The sequence below is a fragment of the Apaloderma vittatum genome, unplaced genomic scaffold (genome assembly GCF_000703405.1).
Source record: "Apaloderma vittatum isolate BGI_N311 unplaced genomic scaffold, ASM70340v1 scaffold8795, whole genome shotgun sequence".
Classification (NCBI taxonomy): domain Eukaryota; kingdom Metazoa; phylum Chordata; class Aves; order Trogoniformes; family Trogonidae; genus Apaloderma; species Apaloderma vittatum.
Window position 1 is genome coordinate 7,321 of NW_009716456.1, and position 11,135 is coordinate 18,455.

Here is an 11,135-nt window from a genome sequence, read left to right on the forward strand (position 1 = left end):
CTAGTCTGACCTGTAGTTTGATGTGGATCTTCAGGCTATCTCCCACCCAAAGTGATCATACTTCAGAGCTGGCAGTTTTAATTCCTCTGGCTCCATTTTCAGAGTGAAGAAAACAGATCTTATATTTGAGATGCTTTAGCAAAGCCTCTAACGCACCTGAAAATAACTGTTATTTTCCTTGTGAAAGGCAGTGGCAACCCACATGCACAGATGTACGAACATCATAATATACAATGTTCTGGCATTTCATAATGCAGGATATCTGGTATTTAGAGACTTTCTAAACAGCAATTAATCACCAATTCTCTCCAGTAAAATTCAGAAAGGATGAAAAGCTGAGGTTTAAAAATCATACGCACACCACTCATTCCTGAAGTTCAGTCTTAGCATCAGCTAGAAGCCTCAGTTTAGCTTTATCTATACAACACCAACCAGGCACCGCTATATTATGGCAAGTAATCTGTCTTACAGTGCTGGCAGTCCCCATCCTTGCTCCCTGTCAAAGCAGTCTACCCCTTGCAAACATACAAGGCTTTGCTGACTCCCAAAAGGCAGGAAAGGACTCACTGATTTTGTAGATTCCAAAGACCCTGAAGAGAGGGTGTCTCGGCTGCCCCGACTCTTGGAACTGAGATGGGGTGAGGATGAGGGCGAGTCATCAATATAGGGCATCATATCATGATGTCGCCTCTGTTCTTCAGCACGGTCTGCATCATACGCATAGCTAGGAGGTGTGCCACTGAATGAAGCATCTGTAAAACACAGGAGAAAAATCTGTCTGGTCAGAGTCAAGCTGGACAGGAGACAGGCTGGTCAACCGAGGCACTGCCTGCCTACCAGCTATAACGATTACTTATCAGTAAACCCAGAGTCAGTGATAGTTAAATAGAGGTCAAGCAAAGGCACAACTTTAATGAAAATCACGTCACCACCAAACGTTCACTTCACTCATTCTGAGTCCTAAAAGGTAAAGTCCATTCTAACATCTAACATAAGTATTCATTTAATTACAGCTTCTTCCCTCAAGTTTTCCTTCAAAGGCATTAGCACCAAAATAAGTCTTTTTGCAGGCTCCATAAAAGTTGGGCAGTCTGGGTTTAGGAATGCAGTGGCTTAGGGTAACAGACGCTGTTTTTTCTGTACGACAAGAACAGATGATGCCCCTGCCAGTTTAGCAATCATAGCTAACACATAGGGAAGAAACACAACTCTTTCCAGGCCTCTCAGAAACAAGAGGACTAAGAAAGAAAGGTCTTACAGTTCAAGTGACCGTCCTAACGTCAAACATAAAATCCTAAGAGGCCCTCTCCTGTTGGCTGCCCCTCCTCCTTGATTTTGAGACTCACTCTTTAAACAAATGAACAAACCACCACGCTGCTCCCTCTTACCACCCCCCCCCCAAAAAAAAAGTAAAAAACAAATGAAAAAAAATAGTGGTATTAAGACTCAAATTAACCATTACTACATGAGATACCAATGAACTTCAGGAAAGATGAGCAGTAAAAATGAGCCGCTGCATACAGAGATTGTTTCTGCACAACTGTGTATGAAGGACACACATGGAGCAGCTCCCTCTACCATAGGTTAAAAGGTCTTTTATCTCTCTGCATAAAGAAAGATACAGAGAGTACCAACATTTGCTTTCTGCACAGTGACACCGGATCACGTACATCTTGCCTGAGAGAATCTGGAGCCAACCTTACACACGAGTTACAGGGGCCTGTGGGACACCTTCACCCCCCAACGCCCAGAAGTGTCCCCTGTGTAACAGTCATAGTCAGGCACGGGCCACTGAACACGAAAGGGCAGAGTTCCTCTTCCTCTTTCAGTTACAAGCCACAAGAAACCACTCTTCTCACAAAACTAAAAAATAACCACAGGAAGATAAGCTAGATCCACTTTCACAGTAGCCAGCGCGCCTTACGGAAGACAAAGCCACACACAAAAAAAGAACAGCTTTTTTGTCTTGTAAGTTTAAAATTATGCATTAAACTCACACTTGAACACAAGTAAAACCAATTTTTAACTTGTTTTCACAAATATCCAGGTTCTGCAAAAATAATAAGCAGCAGCTGCCAAGCATACTAATAATCCTGTTATACATCACTAAGGCAGGGTGGAGGAGTAACATTTTAAAGCCCACTTTCCTCCCTCACAGAAAACTCGGTTAAAGCATGACTCATTCCAGTAAAGGATGTGAACTTTGTGTAGAACAGAATAAAACTTGATCCATGTGGCTTTTTTTAAGGAGGGAGAGCTGGTCTGGGAATTTACACAAACAATATACAGAAAATCCAACAATAAACTCACTGTAGAAGTGAGCCTCTGTCTCCGTTCATAGCAAATACCACCCAGCTAAATAACAGCTGTATATGAGACCTTTAGGCTGCTGAAGGACGATGGCAATATTATTTTAACAAGCTTAGTGAGTTTTATGTCACCTACCCATTTGTGGTATTAGCTTATGCTCAAGCTCTAAAAGTTCCTCAAAAGACTCATTAGATTGTGCAAGACCACAGGAGGTTAAAAAAAAAAAAAAAAAAAAGTGGTATGTGGTCTCTGCACGAAGGGACTTAACTTTTATCTAGATGTTAGAGGTTTCCAGAGCTCCCCAACCACTTGGAAGCCATCCTATTAAATGGATTTGGTAAACGGTGGCTAGGAGGAAAGTTGCTGAAATAAGGATGCTCAGTCACAAATGAGAGATTTTTAGATATCCCAAAACTGGATAATATCTACAACACCAGCAAGCCAAGCAAAACTCAGGCTAGAATTTTCAAGAGCTCTTTGGCTAAAAGAATGTGGAAGAGAAGACAGCATGGCCCTCAGCCTGTGTTACAAAAACAGGCAAGGAAATACTGGGAGGAAGCCTGGGGGAAGTAAAAATACCCTCCTCACACACAGGATGGATGGTCTTCTGTTTGGCCAGAGGATTAAGGGACTGTTTTGACTCCAGAAACCAGAATTAGAAATAGGAAGGGGGATAGGTGTCTCCTTGCATGTCTGCACTATCTGTGCCATTAAAAAAAAAAAAAAAAAAAAAGGCACCAAATCCGAAACTCAAACACCTAAAGATAACTCTAATGCAATATAACCTCAGTGGAGGAGTGCAGATATCTGCTTTCCATTCAGCTGTCCCTCGTGCAACTTTCTAACCCAAGAAGCCTGCAAGATATTTCTGACAATTTAACGCTGGCATTTTCCAAGGAGGAACATCAGTATTGGGAATATATGGAGACTTCATGCCTTTGATCAAGCAAGAGTTCTTTTTCCTTCAGATGTTTCTTCAAACTACTCTTATCCAAACCAGTTTCTCCTGTGCACATGCAGTAACAAGAACGTGTTGCTGTACAAAAATTAAGGCAGGAATATTTTGGTCACTCCCAATGTTCACTTTCAAAATGTATAGTTTGCTCCACTTCTGTTAATGGGGGAGTGAATGCAGACTAAAATACACCAGCAGAAAGACTTGCAGTGAATCACAGTATTTTCACTGTCCTCACTTTCTCCTGCTAAAAAGCATACTTAACATTCTTACCTTCCATAACATGTTCTGTCTCCTACTGCACAAGGAAAACTTTATCTGAACCTGAAGGAAAGGGCAGGTGGAGGACTTGGGCCAAGCAGCGGAGATTTATTCCTAGCTTTGCAACAAGAGTCAGTCTACTTTTGAATTGCTTTGTCTCCCAACCCATAAAAATGAAAGTAACAAATCTCAACAATGAATTAATCTATCAGTGTCAGAAACTGCCATAAGATCTGTGCATAGAAAGCTCCACACAGAATTTAAAATTTTATTTCTGTATCCTCCAGGGATCCTTCACACATTTAAAAGCTTAGAAGTAGTTATAATCCCTCTTCTTTCTATATTACTGCATACAGCACTGAAATCCACCTATGGAGATTTTAATTATCTCCAAGGCAGAAGGACCTTCTTGCTTTTATTCTAACACTTTTTCCAACAGAAGCCACGTATTACTGTAGCCAGATACACTACACAAGTCTTAACACTAATAATAGAGATAGACTTGGATCTCTGTGATTAAAGAGACCACTGTTGCTAGGGTAACTAGGTTGTTCAGATCTTCAGCACAATGCTGCACAGCCTGTTCAGCCTCTACCTGGGAACAGAAAGAGATTAAAGCCAAGAGCTCACACACTTCCAGCTGCCCTTGGTGCTGCTACTGTGCATGGCTAGTGGAGGCAGCAGCTGGACCCAAGCAAAAGCATTTGGCTTCTTAGCCAGTGCCTCAGGTAGGGTGAGCATTAAAAGGATTCTTATTCTCCTTTTAGGGCCAGCCAGCAACCCATTAGTAACCGAGCCATCCAAGTTAGAGAAAGATGAAACACAAGAACAAAACACAATTGCTGACAAGGGACGACTAAGGAGAAGGGTCAGCACACGAGGCTGATGGGTTCAAATATGTTGTACTGAGAGAGCAGCACAAAGATACTGAAGACAGTACTCCACGTGTGTCATGCTTCTCTGATCTCACCAGCAGGTCCCCTTTCTCCTCCTCTTTGGGTAACCTGTAAGAGATCCCACCCCACAGAGAAGAGCAGTATCTGTGACTTACAGAAACAAGCTCTCTCAGAACCTAAGAGTAACTATTTCCACCACTGGTACCTCTGACATTCTCTTACAGTACTCCTCTTCTGCACCAGCACAATCTTTAGGTGCAATGAACGACCTTGGGCTACAGAGGTTAATCATCAATTCACACATTCTGCTAACAACCTCCACTATTTAGTTCCACCTTTGGTTCCGACAGCAATGGCCTCCCTTGCCTTGCTTTGCTCCAGGTTTTGAGTCTGTTCCACTATCCACCTCCTCAGCTACCGCTTCCATCCTCTCACTTCCTTTCTCATCTCTGTCCCCTTACATTTTCTTCTCATTTTCTCAAACTTAATATTATTTTATTTTATTTTTACTTTCCTGGTTTTCCCCTCTTCTAAACTGCTCCTCTCCCTCACTGCCTCAAATTTCACCTGGCTGGGGCTTAACGAAGAATCCAACAAACTTAAATGCGTTGGTACTCAGCGAAAGCCCAGCAACACTGTTCCCTTGTCCTGTTGCCTACACCCTTCCTGCTGGGTGCCACATTCATTCTTTGGGACCACAAAATCAAGTCATAGATCTAACTTGAAAGCAGGAAAGGAAAAAGAAATTAACTTCCGAGTAAAAAGAAAGACCAGCTGCATCTAATCCAGGGCCACACAATGGTTCTAATGCATGTGTCTTACTTTCACAACATGGCAACATCCATAGCTGCTTGAGAGGCTTAACAGCAGCGTGCAGAGAAACTTCCAAGCTAGCTGTGCTCCAGCTAATCCTGCTAAAAGAGCAGCGAAGCCACAGTGGCTCAGACCTGCCTGTCTAAGTAAATACCTAGAATCCTTGAGGGGCAGGGCGAATTGCACCTCATGCCAAAGCCCCACATCACTGTGGCTTCATTGTAAGAGGTACCAAGGCAAGCACAAGTTTGTAATGTCTATCCTTACTTTAAAAACATTCCTGCAGCTGCAGAGCCGACGGCTGCACCCTCTGACTATGCTTCTATGCCAGGGAACACGTGAGGCCATAGTTTGACAACGCATTGTCTTGGTAGCAACAGGGATTTAAGGTTTTGCCCACCAAGCCATAAAGCATTGCATGGCCCATTCCCCTCTTATACCCTTAGTTCTGCAGCCCCACAGATGTCTATTGGTCCAGCTAAGGAACTTGGCCAGCTCAAAGAAAAAATTGTCTTTGATACTTCCCTTCTAAGCTGGATCAGCAATCTGACCTAGTTCATGGCGCAGAAATCCAAACACGTACCCAAAGGATACATGCATGGTAGTGCAGGGGTGGGTATACTTAAAAGCTCGTACTGCAACTGAAGACATCATATTAGCAAAACACTGCTTAAGTTCCCTTTAGGCTGAAGCTTAGTCAGTTCCTGGGATTTACACATGGCTGGTTTGGACATAAGTTACCAGGATGTGCCCTTTTTTTCTTTTCTTTTTTTTTTTTACTTTTTTTGGGTGTAACTTTTAAGATACTAATATGCCTTACTGACCTTAGCTCCAGCTTTGACATACTGCTGTTTGCTTGGTGACAAACAAAACAGAATCATGTCATTTTATTTCTTAGTGCTGGCTGTACTACTAGAAGGATCAGGGATTTGAGCCCAGTACCAAGCACATGTAGAAGTACATCAGTGTGGATGGGCTGTGAATGCAGTTGCCTAGGGAATACAGCAGTATTTCCTAAAAAATAGAAGAGAAACTATGGAAAACTAAGCATCTTGCATATTTCCTTGACACCTTCTGAATCATCATCTTCAAAACCAGGAAACAGTGCACTCAATACTCTGTACACTTTTGCACAAAATCCAGATCCATAAACAGTAATTATGCTGTCTACCTATATCAGGAGACTATCCCAGAACAAAGATCAAGCACCAAAAGGGAAAAAAAATAGATGTTTGTCATGTCTAATCCCTATTCTTCTCAGAATGATGAACAGAAGACTCCACTATGATGCTAAACAGATTGAGAACACGCCATCTCCTTCATGCTCTGTATCTCTTCCCCGTGTAAAGACAGCACATCTACATATAAAGATGTTTTAGTGGAACACGAAGCCCCCACTCAAATACAAACCCAATTCATTTAGGAACAGAAAAATCCCACTAGTTTCCAAATTCCTTCTTTGGTATTAGATGAGCATCAAAACAGAAAGGTAAAAAGTAACAAAAGCTAGCTCCAAGCCAGCCTATGGCCTCAAAACGTACTTCTCTGTTAAGCACATGAAGAGAATCCAACTACCAGCGCCTACACACTCCCCCCATCAGTTCCCATAGAAGAAAAAGGGCCACAGAGGATGATCTTGCTTACCATCACTGAACGAACTGTTTGGGAGCAGGGGTTGCAGAACGAGAATTACAGTGAAACTTGTAACACAGCCCACTCACTGGAAACACCCGTCAGCAGAGCTGATCTTTCTGCAGCATGTTAAGTAGCTGCAGAAACAAGTATCCATCACATATAAATGTTACCCAACATTTAATTTTCTTTTAAGGGTATGTTTGTGTGAGCATGGATGTCTGTATGTGGAGATTGAGAACTGCACCTTATTTTTGAGATGGAAGGAGGAGAAAGCAATGTACCTTGCATACGGAACTAGCAAGACAGCTGGTGGTTCACTGCACCCTCCCTCTCCCGGGGGGATCTCAGGCCATAGACATTAACCAGTCTCCAAGAAACTTCTGTCTCTACCAGAGATGAGCTTTATCCTTGTAGCAGACAATGCCCGTAAGTCTTTAGGAGATGAATTAACTGCAGTCCACTTTTAATCTGTTAGGTGTGTCAAATCCAGATCATTAAACATCTAAAAAAGAACAGAGTACTTTAATCTGCCCGTATATTCCATGAAGAATTCAAGCAGAGACTAGCGTACAGGTCTGATCCATTTGTAGCATATGCTACGGAGACACATAATTGCATTTTGCTCTGACTGGCATTTTCCTGGGGACAGATTTAATGTTCACACAGATCTAATGTCCATGCAGAGTGAGGTTCTTTGCTTCAGACGATTCCAGCTTAGCAGCCATGGAGTGCGACATGCTGAAGAGTGCAGACCAAGCTGTCATCCACTCATTACATTCAGCCAGGCTTTCACACCGTGCATGTCACAGAGGTCGGCAAGGGAAGAGTAGCAGAGGTGTAAATTCCCATCTCCCTAAGACATCTGACACTTGGATCAGTTTCAATCAAAGTGAAATACTGTGAGGGAACCACAACCATTGCACATCACGAACTAGACAGAGGAGCCCAACTGATTGTAACAGTTGCAACGCTTAGGAGGAAAACAGGTTACACATTTAGAAGATGTGGCCTTTCAAATATGGAGTGTCTCCACAGCAATTTGTAAATTTTAGGACTTATTACAAGCACATTGTATGTAATTAGCACCAGGCAATAAAGTTATCCATAGTTACTACAGAAGGCAAGACTTGAACATTTCTCTAGGATGGCGGACACTGCCTATGTCCTATTGGTTGCTACCTGCCCTCCAAAGCACATAAAAGGTTTTAATCACCATCACTTAGAGCCCTAAAGATGAGCAAACACACGCATATATGAATGAGGTATGTTTCCAGTATGACTGGCTGCAAATAGTCTGCCAACAGGTAAAGACAGAGAAATTCTGGTCAGGCCTGAATTACATAAGTACCGTCCACTCAAGGAAGAGTGTGAGAATTCTTAACTCTCAGGGCAAGGACCCAAAACAGTGAAACTATTGTTGCCTTTTCTCTATTTTTACTGATTCTCCTAAATGTTTACTATTAAGTTATACAGCACAATGTAACGCCTCACAACATGGATGAATTCCTCTCAGACTTTCCTGCCTTGGTGAGAGCAGAAACTGCATTTGTTTCCATTCAGGGTCCATGACTTCAGATTCCTCTCCTGTTCTGTGTTTTCCCAGTCAGGCTGGAAAGGTTTCCATGCTCAGTTCGTGCTGGCAGTCAGGCCACAGGGTGTTCTTGGCAAAGTAAATCCCAGGGCAAACTGGAACACCTTTCCAGTTGGGTTTTTTTTTTTCATTCCTTACTCAGGATTGTGCACCAAGTTTAGCTGTTCTCTAACAGGCAGAAAGTAAATTTTAGGCCTGGTCATTCAGAATTAAAGACTTTTTTCAGTATAAAAATATACGGTCAGGCAGATATATTCATAAATATATGTGGCTTTGCACAAACAGCACCAGGAGCATTATGAGAGCTAAACTTTTAGAATTCAACTAACTGTAGGCTCCTGTCCACGTCTCCCCTACTGTCCCATAGCAGATGTGTCTATACGGAGGGCAGCAAACCACAGTATGAGCTGGCTAAGCTAAAAATAACTGGCAATAATGTTATTTTATAACCCAGAGCAGTTCCCTATTCCATTTCACTGATCAGCTCCACACAATCCATCAGCATAACAGCACAGAGGTAGGACAGAGACAATGTGACTGTTCAGGTCAGCACTACTGTTGTGCTCAAACTACAGCCTTTATTTCAATTTAAAAAAAACCCAAACAAATCAGCCACCTAGTAACAAAGCCTAAAACTGCGTGTACTAACTACACTGGGAAGGCTGCTTCTCTCATACCTATCATTTGTCAGGTGAATGGATGAAAATTCCAACCATGACCAGCAAACCATTTACCATTTTGTTCTTCACAGTTGTCTCGGAGTTTTGTAGCCACTTCAAACAACATCTGGCCACGGGAATCTCCAGAAAAGTAAAAGAAACCAGAAAATTAATAGAAACAAAATGGAACAAATGCCACAGCATGATCAGTTAACAAAAGACCCCACGATGTATATATTCCATTTCCTGTATTTAACCAGAGCAGACAAAAAGTCCTGCCACGCGGAGAGGAAAGCGCCTGTTAAAACAAGAGTTTAACTGGACTGACAGTTTTGTCAGAAGGGAAGGGAGGACAAGCCCCAGGCAGCAGGGAGTATAAAAGTCAGTTCAAAACAACAGTAAATGTGTCTGATAAGAATATTGTTCTGTTTCTAGATCTTCAGTATCTTTCAGGATGAGTTGCTTCGGGGGGTTTTGTTGGTTTTTTTCAGACTGTTTTGTTTTCACACTAGAGGAGCTAGGACACTAAGAAGCCAATACAACTAGTCACCATTTTCCTATTTCCACTGTAAATCTAGCCACTGACATCTAACATCACACTGTAAAAAATAAGCTATTGATTTAACATCTTGGCCTAGAACAAGCAACCCAAGTTAAATGCCTTGCTAGGCAGATGGCTCTGCCTACACTACTAACAACCTTTTCTGAACACAGCTGCTGCCCAAGCTCAGTGTCTTCCTGTCATCTGGCTGGAGAAGAAAAAACAGCTTTATATCATTCACAACCACGGCAAGGTAGTTAAAGAAACATTAAAATTATTATTATTATTATCATTATTATTATTATTAAAAAAGATACTGAAGGTAGAACACGGCTCCCTGCCAGCATTAATAAACACCATCTACTTGCCATCTCTTTTCCTTTGAAGCTGCGGCATGGGATGAAGGTAGATGGGGTCACCTGTCAGGGTTTGCTGTGGGTTTCTAAGTTCTCCCCTGACATAGCATATGACACCACACCACTTTTCTGTCCAAACTGTGTGTCTCTTTTGCAGAATCTCCTTTTAGAAGTGGCAGTTCTCCTCTGATGATTATAAATGTGAAGAATACATTTAGAAAAACATGATTCGAGAACCAGCAACTCAGTGACGCTGGTCAGAGTTCTCCGAGAAGCTGAAGTGCAGATGAGAGGAAAGACGTCTCAGTCTGAGCTCATGGTGTACTCCATCAGACACCAACAATGCTGTTTTACACTTCAGCATCATGGACTGATTCATTGCTGTTCAGATTCTATCTGAATATGGGATAAGAGGGAGCTTATTCCGGTAACACAGATGTGTAACACTACCATTTCGCCAAGTCCTGTCACCCCACAGCACGAATAAGCCAACAAGTGATTTTGAAGCCATGCCAAGGGGAAAGCACTAAAATTTCAACGAATTTCATCCAAAGGAAAAGTGCAAACTGAAAGTCCCAAGTAAGACACAACAACCTATGCTGATCATGGTGCTGATCAACAGCTTTCTTCTGTACCCAGACCTGTATATACAAAGCAGATCTCCTGCTCAGACAGTAGCTCTCAAAGTAAACTACTAGAGTCCTCGTGTCCAGCAAGTCACAAAGTAGTTTCATACAGTAACTTTGCTCCAGTGTCAAGAACTGAGGTCTTGTGGCTCCCTTCAAGGAGAGCTGTGGGTATGCAGAGGCACAAGCCAAGGCAGGATCGGAGCCCAGCTGCCTGTGCAGACAGCTGTGACTGCCACACACACACTTCTTCAAAGGTACCCAGAAACTGTAATTCAGATTAGCTGGCAAAGGAGAAGAGAACAAAGCAGGAGAAGGGTTTCTGTGAAAACTGTTCTTTCCAGCTAGGCCCCAGAGAAGTCATTGCACTATTGCTGAACGTATTGCTGATGACGTAGCTAAGTATTGTCGACAGTGAGGGTTCAATCCCAGGCAAGTCACAGAATAAAAGATTTTCAGGGAGGTAGGAGGTGTCCCCTTCACAAGAGCCTC

General features: G+C 42.5%; 1 protein-coding gene across 1 annotated transcript in view; it reads right to left on the reverse strand.

The window, feature by feature from the left end:
* Nucleotides 1-567: 567 nt before the first annotated feature.
* LOC104274025 (breakpoint cluster region protein-like) overlaps nt 568-11,135 on the reverse strand; it is a gene marked incomplete at its 3' end in the record, with an annotated part of 47,327 nt that continues 36,759 nt past the window's right edge. The window contains exon 2 of the mRNA XM_009869536.1: nt 568-752. Within this exon, the coding sequence (XP_009867838.1) occupies nt 568-752 (185 nt within the window). The remainder of the gene's footprint in view (nt 753-11,135) is intronic.